The sequence below is a fragment of the Terrapene carolina genome, unplaced genomic scaffold (genome assembly GCF_002925995.2).
Source record: "Terrapene carolina triunguis isolate 2854851 unplaced genomic scaffold, T_m_triunguis-2.0 Scaffold42, whole genome shotgun sequence".
In the NCBI taxonomy this organism is placed as follows: Eukaryota; Metazoa; Chordata; order Testudines; family Emydidae; genus Terrapene; species Terrapene triunguis.
The window spans coordinates 44,991,473-45,016,170 of NW_020664393.1; the positions used below are offsets into that span (position 1 = coordinate 44,991,473).

At 39.6% G+C, this 24,698-nt stretch overlaps 1 protein-coding gene across 1 annotated transcript in view; it reads left to right on the forward strand.

Moving 5' to 3' along the window:
* The window catches only part of CSMD1 (CUB and Sushi multiple domains 1), a 1,543,069-nt gene that overhangs the window by 821,119 nt on the left and 697,252 nt on the right, over positions 1–24,698 (forward strand). Inside the window, exon 6 of the mRNA XM_029912248.1 lies at positions 9,127–9,239. Within this exon, the coding sequence (XP_029768108.1) occupies positions 9,127–9,239 (113 nt within the window). The remainder of the gene's footprint in view (positions 1–9,126; positions 9,240–24,698) is intronic.

Consider the following 24,698-nt stretch of genomic DNA (forward strand, 5'->3'; position numbering starts at 1 on the left):
ACTTCTTCAGATGCAAGACTTGCATCTGAAGAAGTGAGGTTCTTACCCACGAAAGCCTATGCTCCCAATACTTCTGTTAGTCTTAAAGGTGCCACAGGACCCTCTGTTGCTTTTTATTAATTTTGTCGAATCTTGGCAGGTGCCCAGTGCAGGTACTCATCACCAGGGGTGTGTGCCCAGTCCCCTGATAAACTGGAATTGGAACAGATTGGGAGAAGGCATCTCCTAAAGAAGGTGGGGAATAGGGTTAGAGCTCCTAGTTTCTGGTACAACAAGGAAACAACCTTCTCTAGATTAGGTTCCTTAACGATTATATGAGGAGAGGGCGATGAGTCCCAGCAATGGTAGTTGGCAGTCCTCTACCAGGTGGAATGGATTATAATAGGAAGTATGACCTGCACTGGGTGAGTTGTTGCTGGATAATTCACAGTAGGTGACAGCAAGTGGTTTTCCACAGGGCAGAGTGTGAGACAAGGGTGTATTTTGTCCCCAGGCCTCTTTAATGTGTGCACAGAGTTTGTTAAGAGACAAGGCTTGGAAGGTTTTGACCAAGTGGAAGGAACTAAGATTTCAATTGGTGGACACTTCTTAACCTACCTCAGACATGCCAATGGCATGACACTCTTTCCTATAGCCATTGGTGCAATACAACAAATGTTGGAGCCTGTAAAAACAGTTAGTGAGTAATATGGACTATTTCCGAATGTAACAAAAAACAAAATGCATGTACTTTGATACAACTAAGAAAAACAGGATGCAAACATCATGATTAACAGACAAGCTGTAGAGACAATAGATGAAATTAATTATCTTGGATCGCATATATCCAACGAAGGTGGCTGTTCCAAAGAAACCAGAAAAAAGCTAAGTATGGTTTGCTCAGCTATGGCCTTGCTAAAGAAAGTGTGTGGGGGGTAAACCATAGCATCTAGAAATGTAAAATGAGGGAACTGGGGAAAACCCTATTTTTTTCCATAGCAGTTTATGCATGTGAATTGTGAGAAGTTAATGCTGCTGACAAGAAGAAAATTGAAGCTATTGGAATGTGTTGCTGGTGAAGACTCTTGCATATCTCCTGGATAGTTAAAAAAAGATGAATGCCTATGTTAAAAATTGCAAGCTGCCAGGCCTTCGTGATCTACATAGTGGGTGGAGCAGGACGTTGTCTGGCAGTTGCCCTGGCAGTTGGGAGTAGTGTAAATCCAGTAGTCAGATACCACGCTGAGAATGAAGCCAGAATCAGTCAAAGGTTGGAACCGGAGTCAGGATAGGGAACAGGACAGGGAGCCATAGACTAGATCAGAGAGGGCAGAATGAAAGGCTGGAACAAGGGCTAGAGGCAGGAGCAGGGAAGGCACAGGTGTGGTACATGTTAAACAACCTCTCCACTGCTGCCGCTTCACAGCTCAAGTAGCAGGCTGCAGGTTCTCCTGCCCAATCAGGAAGCAGGACCATTTGCAGAAGGCTCTTTGGGCACAGCTGAGCTTGCTGGGTTGCCTAGCAACCAGGGTGGGAGCCAGATCTGCTCCTGATAGAAATATTATTGGAGAGAAGCCAACCCTAAGCAGAAATCAATAGTCACAAACGTATGTACTTTGGTCACATTAGGCATAGAAGTGGAAATAATCTGAAGAAAGTTATTATGGAAGGAATGGTGGTGAGTCATAATTGTAGATGACCAGTGAGGAGTTGGATGGATGGTGTGCCTCAGATCAGTGAAGATCAGCTGCTGAGTGCTCAAAGTTAGTGATGGATTGTGAAGGCTCCTGAAAATTCTGCTATGTCACCGATACTCAGACATGAATAAATGTTTTGTTTTTTTTAGTTTCCAGAAGTGTTACTTAATAAAACTGTGGCCTAGTTAAACCACGATCCTGGTATCTTTTCTTGTCTTGTCTTGTCTTCCTGCAGTGTCTGGGACAAAAGCATCAGTGTCTGGGCACAGTCCATATGGCTCCTGACTGCAAGAACATTTATTGTGCCTGGAACCTGTACATGAGATGCAAAAAGAGTCTTTGTGTATTCTTTTTCTCCTTTTTTTCACTTTGCACAATTCCGTCCCTTACAATATTTAAGTTTATACAAAAATAATAGATTTATTAAATGAATCAATTTTATGTAAATGAATCAAAATGTCATGTATGTAGTAACAAATCAGCCTTTGGCGGGACACTACTGAGAGTATCAATTCAGGAAAAATTGCTTAGAGCAGGGCAGTCACAGCCCAAGGCTGGGGTTCCTTCATTATTAAGGCACACCAAACTAGCCAAACTGAGAAGACTTTGGTTTTACCCCACTGGCTAACAAGAAGTCATACAAGCAATTCCTTCAGACACTCCAGTTTCCCAGTATCACCACCAGCAGCCACTCCTTATGGGAATGAATGGTTATGACAACCAATATCCCAGTAAAAGAAAAAAGGTTCTCCCAAATCTAAAGGACCAAGCCCAAGATCCAGGTCAATATACAAGTCAGAATTTACCCACAAATCACGCTGTTGCCTATCCTTTAGAATCTAAAATCTAAAGGTTTATTGTTTATTCATAAAAGGAAAGAAATATAGATAAGAGTTAAAATTGGTCAAAGTAATCAATTACATACAGCAATGGCAGAGTTCTTGGTTCAGGCTTGTAGCAGTGATGGAATAAACTGCAGGTCCAAATCAAATCTCTGGAGTACATCCACAGCTTGGATGGGTCATTCAGTCCTTTGTTTCAGAGCTTCAGTGTAGCAAAGTTCCTCCAGAGGTAAGAAGCAGGATTGAAGACAAGATGGAGGGGTTTCCAGGGCCATTTATATTCTCTGCCATGCGGCCTCTGCTTCTTTTGTTCTTACTGTGGAAAATCACATCAGCAAGATGAAGTTTGGAGTCACATGGGCAAGTCACATGTCTATGCATGACTCAGTTCTTTACAGGCAGAGCAGTCATTGCTGGCATGCTAACTTGAACTTTCCCAGGAAGGCTTCTCATATGTGGATTGGAGTCTCCCAAGGTCCATTGTCAGTTAAGTGTTTCTTGATTGGGCACTTAATCTGAAGAGTTCCTTGTCCATAAGTTGGCCAAATGCTTCACTGCTGCTACTTAGAATCAAACACATTGAGATACAAGTACATAGCCAATATTCATAACTTCAAATACAAAAAGATACACACAAACAGACAGCATAATCATAACCAGCAAATTACCACCTTTTCGTAGACACCTTACTTGACCTTCTTTGTACAAGATTTGGTGCAACCATAGGACCTTGGTTGCAACAATGATCTATACGGTCACAGTTCATGTCAATAACGTAACCGTAGTTAATAAAGCAAGCTCTGAAATAGTTGCAAAAGGAATTGATCTGGAAACTGAATGCACTCAGATGAACAGAATCCCACTGTACTCATCTGGGCTAAATGTTGTGATGTTTACACATGTTGAAGAGTATTTACTTATGCAAATAGTCTAATTCACACACCAAAGGGTGTGAGGATTCCCCAATTTAGCCCTGTGTTTGTAAAATTCTTTCTATTGAATGGGAATATTGCATGTGCACGTGCATGTTTGGGTCCTATTAGAACAAGACTAACTTATGAAGAGGCACCAAGACCCACATATTGCCCATCTACCCCGATTCTAGTCTTCCAACTATTTTTTTGTACAGAAGAGAAGACTGTCAGAATATGAATCAGGTATCAATGGCTCACTACATCTTTATATCTTCAAATATAAACAGTGAGTGACTGTCAGACATGGAAAATTAACATATTCCTCTCTGGTTTGAAATATCATACAAATAGCTAAGTTAGAATAGAGATCAAACGGGGATTATGCCACTGTGTCAATATCATAATATTATCACTATCATTTCTTAGATTAATGGAAACTACTGAGGCAATTTTAGCCAAAACATATGGCGTTTATAGATATGCATTGTAGATTGACAGATAGTTTTGTGTATGTATTTGGGGAACAACTGTAAAAAATACAGCCAATAATAGACATACTTTGAATTTGCTTTTGTGTCTCCATGTGTGTTTACTCCTTTGCTAATGTACCATTTAATTCAAGTAACAGTTTAATTCAAAATACTCCGGCATTGGTTTCTCTCGGACTTTTGACCCCACAGCTCTGGACAAACCAGATAAAGTGTTACTGCAAATATATTTTGTACAAAAAATGCATCTTTCCAGCAATTAACTTTTAATGTTTGGGGGAAAGCCGGTGTCACTATAAGTAAAATGAGCAGCTCTAAAGAGACAGGGCAGCTTTTTATATTCAGAACATACCATTTCCTAACAAGGTGTTAGCACAAAGTACCATACTAAATCCTTTTACTATTGCATGGATTTTTCTTTTTCTTAATTGTATTACAGTACTACCTTGAAGCCCCAATCAAGTTCAGCAAATCATTGTGGTAGACAGTTCCAACACATAGTAAGAGTTAATCCCTGTTCTGAACAGTTTGTAATTTAAATAGACAAGACAAAGTCTAGGTGGATGAACAGAGGCACAGAGGGATCTTGACTTGTTCTAGGTCAACACAGAAGGTCAGAGATCACTCCCAATCTAATATTTTATCCATGGGACCATACAAGCTAAAGTGAGCAAAATTGTTGTGTTGTTTACAACCCAGTGACTTTTCATCTGACAATCTTGTAACAAAAGAGCTTTTAATCAGCTATTCCTTTCAGTTCATTGGGAACAGGAATGCTCCCAGTCTTCTTTAAAATTTTTAACACACCCTTACAGAAAAACTCCATGCTAAGAAAAAATTGGAGCCATTACATAAATTTAAGAGTCAGCAGGGCATAATTGTCACAAATCAGTAGGTACCTGTATCCTAGAGAATAAAGTTGATTTGTTATGAACACTTCAGTTGCAGATTAGAGGAAAAATTTTCTTCTAGGCAAGGTTTGTTTTTTTATCATTGAATGGGTACACTAATTTTGATATTGGAATGTTATACTCTCTATTGAAGGTGAAAACCTTGACTCAGTAAAGCTTGACTAAAGATTTCATTTGCTGCCATATCAGTTTAGGTTGGAATATAAAGATGTAAATTAAAATATTAATTAAAATTTCATGTTAATTTCCACCATGAAACATTGTAATCCAAATCTTGCAAGCTGCAAAGTCAGTTTTGGTTATTTTTTTTTTTACTTTAAATAGTTTGCAAAATTCTGTGTCCTCCCACCTACCATAATACATTACATGAAGAAAAACATTAACGTGCGTGGTGGAGTGAAGGCATTATTGATATTTGTTTTAAATAACTCCCTCTTGGAATGATACAGCCACCCTCCAAAGATCTTTAAATACTGATTGCCCTCACCTCTACTGGATTTGGGGGCAGAGTACTAGCACCAAAAGCTGACAGTAACAGCAGGAGTGAATTGCAATGATGTGGTACCCCACCTTTTAAGGGACCCCCCCCACACACACATTTTAAGACTTTCATTAACATGGGTTTGATGTGATTGGTTATTTTGTGTGTGTATGCTCTCTCACATCAGCCTTCATCCGATGATGTAGGTGGGCAGAGTGGAAGAAGGGCACATTTATCATGGGAAATTCAGTACACTGGGGCTCTGAGACAGTTAAGAAGCTTAATTAATAGTCTTGCTCTCCTCCTTGTTCCCAGTTCAGTGAAACAATCATTAAGAGGGGGAAATGGAAAGAAGAGCTTCAGTACAGAATGCAATTAACATTTTTTTTTTCAAAATGCACAAAACATGACTATCATTAAGACATTTTCTCATGAGAAAATGTAAATGTGCTTTCCTAATTTTCTCATATAACCAACGGTAGTAGTTTGCACAGGGAAATGTGTTCATGAATGATAGGGGAGGTTGGCAAGATCATGACTATGAGCTAGTCCAAGAGCCACTGTTTCCAATAAGATCTGGTCCACACTAAGAATAGGACAAGTAAAATAACATGATGCTATACAGACATTCCTTACAGTCTAGATGCACAACAAATTGATGCAGAGAATAAGTAAGAAGCTGTTTGAAAGAATGGTGAATTTGTCATAGTCCCACTCTAAAAAAAAAAACCTGTTGTAATAATAAAGGAAAATAAAAATCCTTGACAATTTATTTTTAGACAATCAGCAAAACAACCTCAATGTTTGCACTATTCCCTAAGTATTCCTGCAACTTTACTTAGATGCACAATGAAATTAGTAAATTGTTAAGGGTGCCACTCTATAGTCTTGCAGTTTCACAATTTGATATGGGAATCAATTAATAAAGAATTAAAAGATAAGAATAAAATTAAAGCCATTCAACATAGTTTATGGAAAACAGAACTTGTCAAACAAATATGATTTCATTCCTTGATGAGATTAAAAGTTTGGTTGATAAAAGGTAACTGGATAGATGTAATACATTAAATTTTTTTTAAGGTGTTTGACTTAGCACACATGGCATTCTGATTAAAAAGTTAAAATTATACAATGTCAGTTGAGCAGATGTTAACTGGGTTAAGACTTGGCTAACTGACAGATCTCAAAAAGATGGGGAATTATGATTGAATGGGAGTGTTTCTAATGGGGTTCAACAGGGATCAGTACTAGGGTTGCCAACTTTCTAATCACACAAAACCAAACATCCTTGCTCTGTCTCCTGCCTTGCCCCTTCACTGAGACCCCACCCCTGCCCCTTCCCTGAGGCCCCGCCCCCCACTCACTCCATCCCGCTTCCCTTCGTCACTGGGTCACTCCCACCCTCACTCGGTTTCACTGGGCAGAGGCGGGGGTTGGAGTGCAGAAGGGGGTGCAGGCTCTGGGTTGGGCCAGAAATGAGGGGTTCAGGTTGCAGGATGGGCCTATGGGCTGGGGCAAAGGATTGGGGTACAGGATGGGGCTTAGGGCTAAGGCAGGGTTTGGGGTGAGGGCTCCGGGAGGGAGTTTGGGTGTAAGAGGGGATTCTGCCCTGGGGCAGAGGATTGGGGTGTGGGCTCCAGCCGGGCGGTGCTTACCTCACGCCGCCCCCTCAGCTCTTATTGGCCGTGGTTCCTGGCCAATGGGAGCTGCAGAGCCAGCACTCGTGGTGGGGGCAGCACACAGAGCTTCCATGATCATCCCTGTGCCTAGGGACATTTCAGCCACTTCCGGGAGCTGCGCAGAGCCAGGGCAGGCAGGGATCCTGCCTTAGCCCTGCTGCACCGCCAACCAGATTTTAATGGCCCAGTCAGTAGTACTGACCGGAGCCACCAGCGTCCCTTTTTGACCGGGCGTTCCAGTCGAAAACCGGATGCCTGGCAACCCTAATCAGTACTAGGCCTGATGCTATTCAACATTTCTTCAATAATCTACAAGTAAATATAAAATCACTGCTGATAAAATTTGCAGATGTGTTGCCTGTTGAGTTTAATTTAATAATAATAATAATGTGAGATTGTCAAAATAACAGGTTTAAATGGAATTATTTAATCAAAGATTATTAAACAAATACAACACTATACATAATACAGAAGGAAAACATATGTTACCACTCTTGTGTACTACGAAGAGGTGGGGTACTGGTAGAATACATTCCCCAATCTAACTCCCAAAACCTCTTTCCTGTTATAGGTGTAAGACAAAGGTATTCCTTTTTGGAGGGAATATTATTTTCCCAAAATTAATTTCACCATGTTCTGTTTTCAAATTCTCATGTTACCTAATTACTAATGGAATTTCTTGTATGGTATCTTAGGTTACATGATCAATAAGCTAAAGGGATTTCAAACCCAATTGTTAATCAGAGCACCTGTTGCAACAAGCACTCCCTAATGAGTTAAAATCTTCTTTCAATGGGTCATTATTTCATTTATCACAGAAAACATCTGCAACAACAAATACCTCTCATCAATCACAGAACATAACTGGATCATTAGCAACCCTCTTCAATTACTCAGTTTTGTTTATCGTAAGATATGTCTGTCAATATCTTCCATTAGTTTTAAGGGATGTTTTCCCCCAGATATCTATATTTTCACAGACTTAGAGACACTGAGGATGATTAGGTACAGCCCAGTACTTCATTATAGACATTTTTGAATACTGGCCACCCTCCAGGTTCAGGTTAAGAACCAACACTCTGAGGCCTTAGAATTCAGACATGCTTTTTGGTAACACTGTAAGGTTTCTGGGAGAACAGTTAGTAAGAAAAGAATTATGAGAGTTTAACATACAAAAATCATGAAAGGTTAACATTTACTAACTCTGGCACTTTGAGTGCAGAAAGTGGGGGCTTGCAAGGATATTTACTAACAGATGACACAACTAACAAAAACTAATTTCCCTTTGCTAAATACTCTCACCTTCTTGTCAACTGTTTGAAATGGGCCACCATGTTACATTGGCCTCATTAGCACTACAAAATTGATTTCCACTCCTTCTTGCCAACTGCTGAGAATAGCCCACTTCCAACTTAATTGAATTGGGTCGTTAGCACTGACCCTCCACTTGCTAAGGTAACTCCCATCTTTTCATATGCTGTGTATTTATACCTGCCTACTGTATGTTCCACTCCATGCATCTGATGAAGTGGGTTTTAGCCCACGAAAGCTTATGCCCAAATACATTTGTTAGTCTCTAAGGTGTCACAAGGACTCCTCGTTATTTTTGCTAATACAGACTAACATGGCTACCATTCTGAAACCTATAACATAGAGAGTTTTTCTTGCTAGGCTGATGTCCTTGTAAATGAGATATATGAGATGTAACGTTTATATTGTTCTTCTAAAATTAATAACATTTCATTTAAGGCAGTGCATCGATTTGCTACTGAACACCATTCTCTGCAACTGTTTACCAACATTTCAGATAAATATGACCTTATGCATTTTGATGTTTTGTCATAAGATCACTTGCTAACTTTTCTGCAGAGAAGTTAGCAGCTGAAAAAATAAACTTCAGAAATTTTCTCTCCCACTACATTTCCCATAATAATGAGAGAAGGAGAAACCAATTTGACTATCAAAAAACTATGTGGAAAGGAAAATACAGTAATAGATACTAGTGCATCACAACTATCAGATGCATGATGCACACTATGATCAGTATATTTAATTTCACTTGGTCTGTTACCTTTAAATCAATCTAAAATACATGTTTTTGCTTCACTTTATCTTAAATACATTTTTTTTTCCAGGTTGACTGGCATGAACCTGCCTTCTCCTGTTATCAGCAGCAAAAACTGGTTACGACTCCATTTCACATCTGACAGTAACCACCGACGGAAAGGATTTAATGCCCAGTTCCAAGGTAGGAAATACAGAGTGTCACCAAAAATAATGTGAATTGAACTGGTTGTGGTGTACATTTTTCTTTAGAAACCAGAGGTCTGTGCAGTAAAAAGGTAAAGTCTAGATTCTACTGCCCTTAATCTGAGTAGTAGCTACCATTATATTATAAAATAAATACCTTTCAGAGATTCATTTAATATTGTTTACACATAAAGTAGCAACATTCCCTGTGAAATATACCTCTAGGGGTCTGTTTATTTGGCTTTTTTACATTAGATAAATTGCATGTGTGATGTCTTTTTCCATTAATTCAGATCTTTGCTTTAAATCATGAGTAGAATGCAAGTCACAGAAAATCTATTCTATGCAAAGACAGGCCCTATCTCACTGATGTCTTCCTTCATTACTCATAATCAAGCTCTTGCCCGGAGGGTTACATTTATCACTTGGAGATTTAACCCCTCCCCAACTCAAGATAAAGCACATTTCAGACTGCCGAATAGATCTGCATATTCATCTTTATTAGAAAGCTAGAAGATGTCAATGTTGCTGTCAGTTTTTGTCTATGTCCACCTGGATATTCATCAAAATGCAATTTTTCTGGAATGGAATCTTCATTGATTTTTGCACTTGATAAATCATCACTCAGAATCAATGATTTTGTAATTAAATTAGAAAGAAACAGGAGAATATCCTGTAAGTCACAAATACAGATGATGTAGAAGCTGAGTATACCTTCAAACCCTGTACTTACACAAGCTATTTGTTACTATTTTTCCCCTGCATGCAAATAGACCTCTTCATGGCTTAAGTTATCATTCCACAATAGGATCTGTATTCCTCTGTTCATGCGTGCTGTTTACTGATGATTATATCTATATGAGATATGTAAAAATAAAACATATCAAACATATTTGAGACAATATCTATCAGCTTTGTACTCCTGTACTTTTAAAATCATTGTGAACAGGGTGGATTTTTTTCTTCTTCTCTCAGTTGAAAAATTCAAGTAATACCACTTTATAGGACAGCGTGTGTGATATGTCATTGCACTTAGAATTTGTTTATACAAAGCTTACTGAGGCTGAGGGCAGTGATACTTTTGGCACCTGGTAATTGAAGTGCCCTACAATACATAAAATTTGAACCTGGATCCCATTCACCAATAGTTGTAAGGACACTATGGGTAATCCTGGCAACCCATCAGGAAGTTAAGGATCTATCAAATAGTCATGGTAAGTCTGGGGCAAAGTGATGAGACAACATTCTAAGATTTAGAAAAAATCTATTTTATGTGTGAATGCATAAGATGGAATTGAAGTTTAAAGGAAATACCTAGTGAGACTATAAACTCAAAATGGGTATTTGTTGCACTGTATAATATATCTGACATTTTTTCTCTTGGTGGCAGTGTAAAACTTGGCTTTTAAAGAACAGTATTCAAATGACAATTTGAGGTAGCTTAATAAATTGCAAATTCTTACTGTTATTTGAAATCTCCTTTTCTAATATAACACATCCTTTTAACATGCAAGTTAATGTAATGGCATTTTATAAACTACCAACAAATTGCAATTCAGTGAATCTCAGCAATGCACAGTGTATTAATGTGACAACAGCAAGTAAATGAAGTAAGGAAGTAAGGAAAATTGCCTTTAAATACTAAAATATCTATTATGTTAAATCAGAATATTATTATTCAGTTCATCATAGATAGCTGAATATAATGATTAGTCTTTCTATTCGGTAGTACACTAATTAACACTTTAAAGGTATTTAATGATAGGCAGAGCTGTCAGTGAATCTAATAGTTAAAGATGAAAACAGTTTCCATTATAAGATCCTGTTTTTGGTTGCTTTTAACTGCCAAATTGCAGCAATTCAGGCTGAACTTTTCAATGCTGGGTGTCTGCTTCAGACTGAATTATTTTGGAATATTTCAGCATTAAGAGAGGCAAGGATCCTGTGGGAAAAATAGTATGTGATCATGTTACAGCCCTGGCAGAATCTTTCCTTGTAGTAGACACCAGACTGCTGTATTGTACCCAGCCTTTGAATTCTGCATGCTTCTAAGCCTACTGTATCTCAGTAGATATGGTCTCTTAATCAGACTCTGTGTCTAGTATCCCTTTTGGGGATGTGGCCCTAGGCCTCAAGACAAATGCTGATGCCCTCCAAGTCTCTCCAGTTACTTAAGTACACCACCCAGAACTCCACCTTCATGGGTATCATTAGAATTCTCTGAGGATATCCACAAACATGTGGACAAGGGTGATCCACTGGATATAGTGTACTTGGACTTTCAGAAAGCCTTTGACAAGTCCCTCACCAAAGGCTCTTATTCAAAGCAGTTCATGGGGTAAGAGGGAAGGTCAGTACCGGTTAAAAGACAGGAACAAAAGAGTAGGAATAAATGCTCACAATGGAGAGAGCTAAATAGAGGGGTCCTCCAAAGATCTGAACTGGTTCCTGTGCTGTTCAACATGTTCATAAATGATCTGGAAAAACAGGTAAACAGTAAGGTGGCAAAGTTTACAGAAGATACAAAATTAATCAAGATGGTTAAGTCCAAAGCAGCCTGCAAAGAGTTACAAAGGACTCTCAGAAAACTGGGTGACGGGGCAACAAAATGGCAGATGAAATTCAATGTTGATAAATGCTAAGTAATGTACATGGAAAACATAATCCCCACCATACATACAAAATGATGGGATCTAAATTAGCTGTTATCACTCAAGAAAGATATCTTGGAGTCGTGTATAGTTCTCTGAAAACATCTGCTCAATGTGGAGTGGCAGTCAAATAAGCTAAACAGAATGTTAGGAACCATAAGGAAAGGTACACATAATACAACACAATATATCATAATACCACCATATAAATACATGGTACACCCAACAAAAATGATTAGGGGTATGGAACAGCTTCCATATGAGGAGTGTTTGAAAAGACTGGGACTTTTCAGCTTGAAAAAGAGATGGCTAAGGGGGTTATATGTTGGAGATTGAACATATAAAGCCATATATGTCTTTTGCCTTGAAGCCATATATGTCTTTTGCCTCCACTGCTCCCCTTGGAAGGCTATTCCAGAACTTCACTCCTTTGATGGTTAGAAACCTTCATCTAATTTCAAGTCTAAACTTCCTGATGGGCAGTTTATATCCATTTGTTCTTGTGTCCACATTGGTACTGAGCTTAAATAATTCCCTGGTATTTATCCCTCTGATATATTTATAGAGAGCAATCATATCTCCCCTCAGCCTTCTTTTGGTTAGGCTAAACCATCCAAGCTCTTTGAGTCTCCTTTCATAAGACAGGTTTTCCATTCCTCGGATCATCCTAGTAGCCCTTCTCTGTACTTGTTCCAGTTTGAATTCATCCTTCTTAAACATGGGAGATCAGAACTGCACACAATATTCCAGATGAGGTCTCACCAGTGCCTAGTATAACGGTACTAACACCTCCTTATCTCTATTGGAAATACCTCGCCTGAGGTACTCAAAGTGTAACAGCTAAATACAAGTTGGAACAGATTGTTTAGCATAAGTAGTTAATACATATTTCAAGGGACCATTCAAGGTGAAGTGACACAGGGGTTGGGAGCTGTGGGTGAGGGTCAAATGTACAGTGATTGCTCTGTGAGAACTGTTCATGAAAAGATGACAATGTTTTTGTCTTTTATAATTTTTTGTTCATTTGAGAATGTGGTAATTGTCCCGCTTCACCCATATAGCTGTTATTGAGGCATTTAGTGCTCTAGTTGAGGTACACCACATGTTGTGATAGGCGTGTGTAAGACCCATGAATCCTGAAAGGTGTGTTGTGGGGGTATTGATCATTGTAATGTAGAGAGATATGTCTATAGGTTTTGCATCTGTTGTTTTAGCAGGGATTGGTGCCACTTTGTTGCTCTGTCCTAATCTGTGAGGGAGCTTGCTTCTGATTATGATCTTAGAGGGGTTTGGTGGTGTTTGAAGGCCACAAGAATGGAGGTGGGTCAGGAAAGATTTCTTTCAGCCTGTGGTCCCCATTGAGTATGCTATCCCCTTTGGGTTCCAGTGTGTGGGATATTAAGTGACAATTGGGAGTGTATAGTGGAGGGGGGGCGTTATATCTGTTTTGAAGCAGGTTCAATATGTGGGTAAAGTGAGACAATCACTACGCTCTTGAATAAACTCACACAAAAAATGATAAAAGACAAAAACACCATATAAGCTGTGGGTGAACACTTTTTACAGAGTGGTCACTCTATATCTGACCTCTCAGGCCTCATCCTGATAGGAAACCTGCACAACACCTTCAAAAGACTAATCTGGGATCTTAAATTCATAACTTTGTTAGACACTATAAAATCATGGATTGAATAGAGGCACTGGATTTATGGCTTATTACAACAATCTATATCCCACTATCACCACTCCCAGACCAGCTGCCCTTCCCCATGACTCGAGAGGTGTTGATGGACCAGATCACCTTGAATGGTCCATTGAAATATGTGGTTAGAACTTGTGCTAAACATCTGTTCCGCCTAGGGTGACCAGACAGCAAGTATGAAAAATCAGGACAGGGGGTGGGGGTAATAGGCGCCTATATAACACTAAGCCCCAAATATCAAGACTGTCCCTAAAAAATCGAGACATCTTGTCACCCTCGTTTCGCCTTGTATGTAGCTGTGGCATGCTGAATACATTTCCCAGACCTGAAGAGGAGCTCTGTGCAAGCTTGAAAGGTTTTCTCTCTCATCAATAGAAGTTGGCCCAATAAAAGATATTACTTCACCCACCTTGTCTCACAGATAAAATTGTTACATGGCATGTAATTAAATATCATACCATAATGCATACACACAAAGGGGCTAAATTAAGGTTGCATGGGCAATCTGAAATCCGGCATGTCCTAAATTTTGAGAGCATAACTCCGCAATTTTACTGCCCTTGAACTTTTTTGTTATATAATATGTATATATTTTCCCCTGATACATGCTCATGTTTCATTTCTCAGTCTGTGTTTGTATACACTCGCAAATGTATGTATAACCTATATTTAAATATTCCTCAAAACTGAACAATAATTAGCATGCAGTCTCTTTTTGAAAAGCTAGTCCTTCTTTGAAGAATTTATTTGTAGAATTAAATATATTCACTTTTATGCAAGAACAAGCATATAATAACAAATTATAAATTAATGGACTTAAGCAAGCAATCTGATCAAAAATAGAGTTGTGCAGGCTTAATTCAGTTTCAGATGGTTGAAAGATTGATTGAAAGAGATTAAAGCGCTATTGTTGCTGTGCTATTTTAGACTATCTTTACAATTGTAAAAGATTTAATCTTGAGATTTTATCTTTTACTCAATAATGCTTCCAAAAAGTAGCAATAAACAAGCTAACTGAAAATGAAATGGTGCTGTTGTTGCTTACTTTTTTGAGGCTCAAGTTTAAGCTGCTATCCAGCTAAAATGATCTCACTTATTTTGAGTTCATTACATTTTACACTAAGAAAATAAATCCCCTACACCATTTAATAACAGTACTATACATCCAAGCCCATTGTTATTTCATTGAGTTGATTGTCTAGATGTGAGACTGCTTAAATTGTTTCTTCACAGAAAATTGTCATGGGAAAGAAGAGGGAGGTGCAGTGGATAGGTAGCAACATAGGCTCTTCAAAATCAGGCCAGTATAGGAACCTTCCCCACACAAACTGCAGAATGCTACATGTTACTGTTGCCCTCAGCAGGAGCACCTGTCACTCCTATTTAGATCTCTGCAAATCTGTGGGGGGGGAGGTGTATTTAATTTCAGTTCACTGGCAGTTACAAAAATTTGTTTTAAAAAAATCACTTGGGTCAAACCAAAAACCACTTTTTTTCAGAATTTTTTGTGAATAAAAAAAATTCAGAAAAAAATGTTTCAGATAAAACAAAATATTTTGTTCAACTCAAAACAAAATGTTTCATGTCAGAATCAGTGTTTTATTTGATCCAAAACAAATCATTTTATTTCTGATTTTTTTTGTAATAAAAGCCAAGGAAATAAAGGACTAGATTCATAAAAAATGGGGATGCCTGCGTTATACCTTCTGGAAGCAGGGAGTCGGGTTCAAATCCTGATCTAGAACAGCAATCTGAACCCAGGTCACCCCCATCTCAGGTAAATGCTCTAATTACTGGGGTGAAGGGTATTCTGAGGTGAGTTTTTCTCAGTCTCTCTTGTTGAAACTGTTTCACATTGTTTAAAGTTTTTGAATAGGCATTGTGCCAGACAAAGAGAATGAGAATGACTCTAGTTCAGTAGTTCAGATGCTCACCTGGGAGGAGGAACAGACAAGTTCCAGTCCCTCTGCCAGTAAATATTTATTTATACAAAGTGGAACAACTTCAACAGGACAGATTCCCACCCCAAAATACTCCATAGCCTCGGAGTTAGGACACTTCTCTGGATTGTGGAAGGTCCAAAATCAAACCCCTGCTTTCTGGGGGTGTGTACTCTGGAGCAGGAATTTGAACCAAAGTCTCCCTCTTCCAACACAAGTACTTTAACTGCTGATCTACAAGGGCACTAATAGCACCTCATCCAGTTTTGTGAACGGTGCCTAAATCCCCATCTGAATCTGACTTGAAAAACTGAAATATTTCATTGTGATAATGTCGGTCTGATTTCAACATTTCTGTGTTTTTTTTTCATACCTCTTTGGTGCACTTGCAGGAAATTCTTTGCCCAGTACCCACCTTCAGTAGGCAGGCTGGTTGCTGGCAGATATGCAGGGAGTGTGAACAGGAGAGGCGCACAAGGGAGGATTCTTTGTTTTAGGATTGTACCCTAAAGCTACATCTTTGACCCACACCCTCCCTGGGAAAGGACAGTAGATTCACTCAATTTCCCTCCTTCTGTTATCTATGTCCCACTCATGCTGACAGGCAAGAGCTCCTTTGGAGCAGAGCTCTAAATTCCGTAAGGAGTGCACACCCACTGTGCAGCTCCTGCTCCCTGGAAGCCTGTCCTCTTTCCTACCATGTACAGTAGAACCACACCAACACTGCCATGGTTCCAGGGTCAGGATTTTGCCTCTAGGTGTGTTAATTAATTCTGTCTCTTAGTGAAGCTTGTGCATGTGTGTTCCCACACACAACCCCAGAGACAAACTGGAACCAACATTCTTTTACTGTAACATATGGTAGTATAAAAATGTTAGCGTTCTTTTTCTCTTTGAATGGTTTATACTAGGCAAGTAAATTCTTTCCAGGAGCATTGTCCTTCAGGCAATTGAGATTACTATGGATCACAGAGTGACAATATATTTGATAATGATTCAGAATTGTTCAGTGTATTTTTAAAAATTAGGAGACTTTGGATTCTTATTTTCATTTTAAAAGCAAAGAACATAAGTCACAGTGCTGATTTTTCTATAATTAAAGAATCGTTAATAAATCTCTTTAATTTTACTTATTTTATTCAAAATTATTTATCTTGAATTTTCTCTCAAAGAAAGTTTTCAAAACCAAGCCTAAGGAGTTCTAACAATTAGTGTATTCTACTGTCTATCGCATAAAGTTGAACCCTGGAGAGGAGTGTTTGAATTAAATGTGATGTATTGTGGTCGATTAGGAGAGAGGGGTTCAGAAAGGTATTATGGTATTAAATGTTTGGATCATTATGCACCAGAAGTTATCTGTGTGTTCTGTTTGACTACCTTGAATAATTCAGGATTTAACAAATAGAAGTCAAACAATGAAAATAATAGAGTCTGCAGAAATAAATCTGCATTAATGGAAAACTGTGTGTGAAATAATGTAAAATAAATTGCAAAGTAAAATATTTTTCTCTGTGATTTTCTTTTAAATTCACCGAAACAGCACATGAGAATTACATATATATTTTAGAGAGTTATGGTAAGTGAGGTAATATATTTTATTGGACCAACTTCTGTTGGTGAAAGAGACAAGCTTTTGAGCCACACAGAACACTTTGTCAGGTCCAATAAAAGAGTTTGTTTCTCTAATATCCTGGAACCAATATGGCTACAACTACACTGCATATATATTTTTACACACACTGCTAAAAACCTTAAAAATTATGTTTGCAGGTAAGTTACAATGTCAAAGTATTTGCAATATTAACAGTGAAATACTGTTAATTAGGAAAAACATAACTTTTCGGTGATTGCAGCCTTATATATCAGGATAACTTTAGAAAACAGAATTAATAAAAGTGGTTCACATATTCAGAGAGTTTAATGCCAAAAGGGGCCATTACATCATCTAGTCTAGAATCCTGTATATCACCAGGCATTACATTTCATCCAGTTACCCCTGTATTAAGTCCAATAACATGTGTCTTGCTAAAGCATATGTTCCAGAAGGGCATCCAGTCTACATATGAAGACACCAAGAGATGGCAAATCCATCACTTTCCTTGATAGATTGTACCAATGGTTACAAATTTGAGACTTATTCCTAATTGTAATTTGTCTGGCTTCATCTTCCAACCATTGGTTTTTGTTATGCCTTTCTCTGTACATTAAATTACCCTTTAGTACATTCTCCCCATGAAGGTACTTATACACTGTAATCAAATCACCTCTCAATCTTCTTTTTGATAAGCTAGATAAATTGAGCTGTTTAATTATCTGACTGTAAGGCATTTTATCCAGTCCTGAAATCATTTTATGGCTCTTTTCTGAAACTTATTAGTTTTTCAACCTGCTTTTAAAAATTTTAAGAACATAACTGGACAATTCCAATATTGGTCTCACCAGTGCCATATGCAGAGGTAAAATCACTTCCCTATTCCTACAAATCTTTTTATACATCCAAGGAGCATATTAACTCTTTTTGCCACAGCATCACACTGGGAGCTTATGTTGAGTTGCTTGTCCACTATGACTCCAAGATCCTTTTCAGAGTCACTGTTTTCCAGGAGAAACTGCCCCACTCTCTAGGTATGGCCGGCATTCCTTGGTCCTAGATGTACAATGTTGCATTTGGCTGCATTAAAATTTATTTTACAATCATGCAGATGATGAATATTATTATTATTTATTTGTATTGCCGTAGCACCTAGGAGCCCTAACAAGGTCCAGGACCCCATTGTGCTAAGCGCTACACAAACACAGAACAAATATGTGGCCATGCATCAGAGAGCTTATGTGGCAGGGCGAAGGCTCACCGGCGCGGCGCCTCCTGCTGGTCATCCTGGGAATTAGCTCTTCCAGCCCGGAGCACCCTCTGCAGGCCGGTGTCTCACCTGCCACCGGCCCCCATGTCCCTCCTGGACCCCGGTGCCCTTTACATCAGGGTTCTGTCCCTCGCAACATCCCACAATCTGGGTCTCCCAATGCAGGGGAACCCCCACCCCTCTATCCCCATCTTGCCTCAGTGGCTACTGCCAGTCACCATCTAGCCCCCATTCACGGGGCAGACTGCAGTTTGTAAACCGCTCATCATCGTCAAGGGGTTAGGACCAGCTGCCTCTGCCTATTCCCAGGCTGCACCTCTGTAGCCCCAGTACCTTCATAAGCCTTCAACAAGGCCTGCGGCCTGGGGTTTTACCAGGCTGGAGCTCCCCAGCTCCCTTTGCCCTTCCCAGCACTGCTTCACCTCCGGTACCTTGCTCCTAGGCAGCTAGCCCTTCCCACGCCAGGGCTAGAGTGAGACTCCTACAGCCTTTGGCCCTCAGTCCTCTTAAAGGGGCCAGCTGTGTCCTGATTGGGGTGTGGCCCCAGCTGTGGCTGCTTCCCCCAAACAGCCTAGGTTTTCTCCGCCACAGCCCTCTCCAGGGCTGCTTTTAAGCCCTTCAGGGCTGGAGCAGAGTGACCACCCCATTACAGCTTACCATATAAGTATCAGACAAGAGACAGATAGATATAGACAGACTGGGAGTACAAGTGAACAATGAGACAATCTTTTTTAGCATGATACAGTGGCCTCTTCAAGCCAGTACCCTACCTGTTATGAAGCTAATATGGGCATTACAGCAAAGCAGAGTTTTAAAGAGGGATTTGGAGAAGGATAGTGAGGTGGCTTTGCGAGTGTTTACAGGGAGCACTTCCCAAGTATATGGGGAAGCATGGGAGAAAGCATGAAGATTTTTTTTTTTTTTTAATTTAACAAGTGAGAAGTGGCAACTGGCATCAGGTGTGCATTGAAAACTCAGTGAATTAGAGATAGACAGAGTGGGGGTTGACTGTGAAGGGCCTTGAAACTGAAGAAAAACAGCTTATGTTTGGTGCGATAGAGAAAGGGAAACCAATGGAGGGATTCAAAGTGAGAGATTACTTTGTCAAAATGATGGGCTAGGAAAATGATGTTTGCAGTGGTATTCTCAATGGATATGAGCAGGACAAAGTTGCATTTGTCAAGGCCTGAGAGAAGGGTGATACAGTAATGGAGACACGAGATGATGAAAACCTGGATGAGAGCTTTAGATGTGTGGGTGGATAACAAAGGCCATATCTTAGAGATGTTTTGCAGAAAGAATCTTCAAGATATCCAAATAGATATATAGGTATATAGACAACTTGTATGTGAGGACCAAAAGAGATGTCAGTGTCGTAGTTGAAACCCAGGTTGTGAGCCTGGATGACAGAGACAACGGTGGTGTTGTCCTCAGTGATCGAGAAAGCAAGTAGCAGAGAGGGCTTCGGGGGGGAAGACATTAGGAGCTCTGATTTTGCCATGTTTAGCTTGAGTTGATGGCTAGACATCCATGAGGAGATGTCAGAGAGACTGGCTGAGATTTTAGTTTGGGCAGAAGGAGACAGGTCTGGAGCAGAAGTAGATTTGTGTGTGTAGAAGTAGATTTGTGAGTCATTAGCATAGATATGGTAGTTTAATTTGTGTTTGCAGGTGAAAGTATTCAGAGATGGAGTAGAGAAGGATAGGGGGACTAAGGGTTCCCCCACAGAGAAGGGAACCAAGGGGACCACCATACAGAGAAGAGGCCTAGGAAGAATTCCACATATCTAAAAGTTTCCAATTGATACCAGGTCCTCAACATGGAAACTCTGGAAGATATCTCTCCAGACCCAGCCGGTCCAAGGGAATGGAGAGATGTATGGGAGCTGTGGATGGCAGCTCGACCCAACCAGTAAGTAAATCAAGCTTGCCCGCAAAGAGTTCTCCAGCCATCCAAGGAAGACAGGAAATCCTTATAGGGGAACCAATACTCAGAAGAACTGAAAGAACATTCTGCGAGGGATAGGCAATCAACAGGACAGTGCATTGTCTTCCCAGAGCCAAGAAATGAGATATCACTGTAAGAATGGATAGACTTCTGAAGTGGATGGGCAAGGATCCATTAGTGGTGACTCATACAGGCACTAAAGATACTGCATCACGGGATATCTCACAGATGACTTCAGGTAACTCAGAAGTGTGCTGAAGCTATCTTCCCTGAGATCCTTCCTATCTCACAAGTGGAGGAAGGCAGAAGATTCTGGAAGTGAACAGCTGGCTAGGCAAGAAGTGGAGGGATTGGGTTTTGTGGAACATTGATCTACCTTCTGTGGGAATAAGGGGCTGTATACTTTGGATGGCCTCCACCTCAGTAGAAGGGAAATCAATCTCCTTGGGGACAGGCTGGATAGAGTAGTCAGGAGGAGGTTGAACAAATAATAAAAGGGGAGAGTAAAAAGAGGGAAGATATGAGCATTCAGTACAAAATCAAGATGTTGAGAATAAATTAACCAAGGAGCCATAGGACATGAAGAGAAGAAATGCTTTAATTGCCTATACATCAATGCCAGGACTCCCAGATCCTGACTCCGGCTCTGACCTTTGCCTCTGATGCCTGGTGGGGTAGTAGTTGGAGAGGCAAGTGGGATCAACATTGGGCTTTTTAAGATGAGAGAGATTAGATCATGCTTATATTGCAAAGGGAAAGAGCCAAAGAAGAATAAAAGATTAAAGAAAAGAGTAAGGGAGGGGCTGAGAGTGGACAGAAAGATGGGATGGGGGTCACTGGGTGAACTTGAGGGCTTAGCGGAGAGAGTTGATGAGAAACTTCTGTGTTTACAGTTGTCTGTGCTATACCCTGGCCATCAAACAGTCTCTTAGCAGAAACACCTTCAGTGTGCCTAGCCCCAAGGGTACACACTTTTCCACAAGGACAGGCCTTGCAGTGGCATGCAAAGGCAGTGACCCAGACTGAGCCGTCAAGCTCCAGTATGCCCCATGTGGTTCTAAACTGAGAGTCCAGCTGAGGTCAGACTCCTGAGAGAGGCTTTACTTTTGCAGGGAGCAGAGTATTTACGGTGAGGCAGGGCAGCCTTTTCAGAACACAGTAGTTTATTAGTCACCTAGAATACAGCATGGGAAAGTCCTTAGGTTAGCATGATAAAGCTCAGCTCAAGTCAGAGTCCATATTGGTAGAAGTAATGGCACGAAGATGCTATGCTCTTCTCAAAACTTCATTGGCCCCTTCTGTCTCACTGCTGTCTGCTGTTTTGAAGCACCTGAATCCCTTTAAATATGTGGCTATATGTCCATTTGTATTATTTTCTGTCCCCAGTTGTTTGCAACAACTTCCAATTTAGAATTGTCCGCAAACTTTCATTAATGTTTTCAGGTGCTCTTCCACTCTAACTTACAAAGTAATTAAATAAAAAAATAGAATTCAAACTAATTTCTATAGCAACCTCCCCCCTAACTTAATGCATCACTATCTATTATTACCCTTTATTATGATTCTTTAGTCAGTTTTTGATCCAAATGACAGTGCTCATATTAATAATAAAAGAAAAAATAATAATATAATTCAGAGCACTTATCTAAGACAGTTTGAATTAATCTTTCAATTAAGTTTTCAGAAAACAGTATATCAAGTGCTTTACTCAATGCAGACATACTCTTCATCTACTAATTTTTCACATTTATCTTCTAAGAGTTATCATTTAGTAGCCAACACTGATAATTACGCGATAGAACCTTAGATATTAGAGACTGAAAAAGATTTATTAGCTCACTTTGTCTATCTCCCTGCCATTTTAAGATAATACAGTATATTACTCCTGAATCCATTATCCTTCAGGTGTTTACAAAGTTTTTTTTCCTCCGAATATTTTTTAGCATTGTCATTACTAGTGATTAAAACTAGATTTACTAGATGGTAAGTAGCAGTTTTGCCTTTTTTTCTTGTTTTACACATTGGTCTTACTCCTCCCCGCCCCCCAGTTCTTTGGTACCTTCCTGGTTCTCAGCATCTTTTAAAAAATAATTATTAGCACTTAGTAAATTTGTTAGGTAAGTCATTTTAAATGGTAGGGTGCTCATCATAAGGACTCAAATAATTAATTATATTTGGTCCTGCCACAGTGCAGGGGGCAGGACTTGATGACTTCTTGAGATCCCTTCTACCCCTACATTTCCATGATTATCCAGGTTCTTGCCTGCATCCATATCTGAATTACCATGGCTTTTATTACTTGCAGATCCATACACGTCCATTGCTTCTTATTCCCTCTCCTTCTTTCCTCTTTTCTTTCTTGTGAAGCCTTTCACACTGAAAGTCACTTCCCCAATATGACACTGTAACTGCAGGTTTCCCAAACCCTAATGTTTATTAACTGAACACTAAGCCTCCCATCCAAAAAAATTCTGTAAAAATAGGAGTCTGTGCTGACTTCAGTAAGACATGATGGCTGAGTGTTTAAGGCGCTTGACTACAATGCCAGAAGCAGGTTTGCATCTTGCTTGGTCTCATGCTGAATGGCTGCCTCTAGTTCATCTAGCTGTAAAATGGGTGCCTGGTCCATAGGGCTAGGAAAGCCAAAGATGTTCAGATGGGATGCTAGCCACATTGTTCCTTTGTGTACTCTTGGCTATGGAATCTGACATGCCTTAAGCAGCCTGATGAGTCATCTATGGATTGGGGCAGATTTTGATTGACTTCAGTGGAAACCGTTGAGTGCTCAGCACTATTACAAAATCAGAGTCCTTTATTTAGGTGCCTATATATATTTATTTAATCATTGTTGGAAAACCTTGGTCTAGATTTGCCCCATTTTTCATTGTCTGCTGCACTGCCAAAAAGAAAATTTTAGTTTAAAAAAATTGTGGCAATTTAGTCACAGTTGGTTATGATTTTATTTCTCTGCCATCCAAATGTAAAAAAAAATATTATGCAACTTTCCATGTACACTTTTGAATTTCACTGAGAATTTAGTTGGGTTTTGTCACATGGTGTTTCTTCTGATTCCCTTATTAGCTGAATCTACCTCATGTGCTTGAGAGGGGGTAGCAGAACCCATTTGGAATCATTTTTTCTGTGGATAAGTGTACTGTTTCTGGGCCAGATTTTTTTTAAGTTTCTGCTGCTGTTCTATTATTTTAAGATTCTAATCGAAGTGTCTTAGCATATTTAAGTGTCTTAGCATATTTAAAGCACTCCCTTTGTTATTTGCCCTTTTGATCGCCTCAGTAATACACCCCGGAAGCTGTTGCTTTTTTCCCCAATATTTGATTTTCTAAATAGCCCTTATTTATTAGTAGTACTTTATAGTGGTTTGTAACCCTTGAGAAATTGCGTTATCTTTTGTTCTATAATGGCATCAGAGAGATTTCTCTCAAAATGCAGCGTCAGAAGCAGAAGTGGCCTTACAGTTACAAAAAAAAAAAAAAGAAAAAAAAAAGAAATTTCCCCAAAAAAACAAAAAAAAAAAAAAGAAAAGAAAAAGACATTTCTCCAAAAGAGCTACAATTATCATGAACACAGGGGCCAGGCAACCCCATGCAGCACAGCATAGCATCCTTCCAGCCAAGAAAGAGCTCAACCCCCAAAGAGCTGCAGCACAAAAATCTAGGTCTAATTTCTCAAACTTTATTGTGAGGACCAGCAAGGCACTTGGCAGACAACTAGGCTGAGTGCAGGGTGGGGGAGGTTGTTTTAAATCTGGAGAGGAGGATTCTGCTAAAGTATCAGTTAATCTGTAATTATCATAGATGAACATGCTACTGTGGGACCCATGATTGATGGTAACGAGGAGGAGGTGTAGAGGTATACTGATATGGGTTGGCAGCACAATACATGGTTCAGTTGCCAGGAGAATACTACTGATGAAGAGGAACTCTCCTCCTCCCAAGTGCACTGTGTCAAGACAAGTATCACTGTTGGTCAGATGAGCTGCGTCAGCATCATTAGTACTTAACTGATGCTGATATAGAAGTAGCTATTCATTCTTTGACTTCTGCTCACTGTCCTAACTCTGATTGTTTTCTGAGAATCAATATCAGTTAGTGAGAGTGCAGGGGTATTATATGCTCTGATTCACAAATAGTTTTGGTTGATCCCAAACTGCATGATCCCAGCCTACTTTGAAGGAATTTTCCCCTTCTGTGGAATCCAGAACAGATCTCTTCCCTGAAATCTAGAACAGCCCTGAGTGAGTATATGACAAATAAATAAGCATAGCCTGTATTGCAAAATAGAGTACTTGGAATTCCTTCTGAATCACAAATTATCTGAATTTTGTCTACCATCATT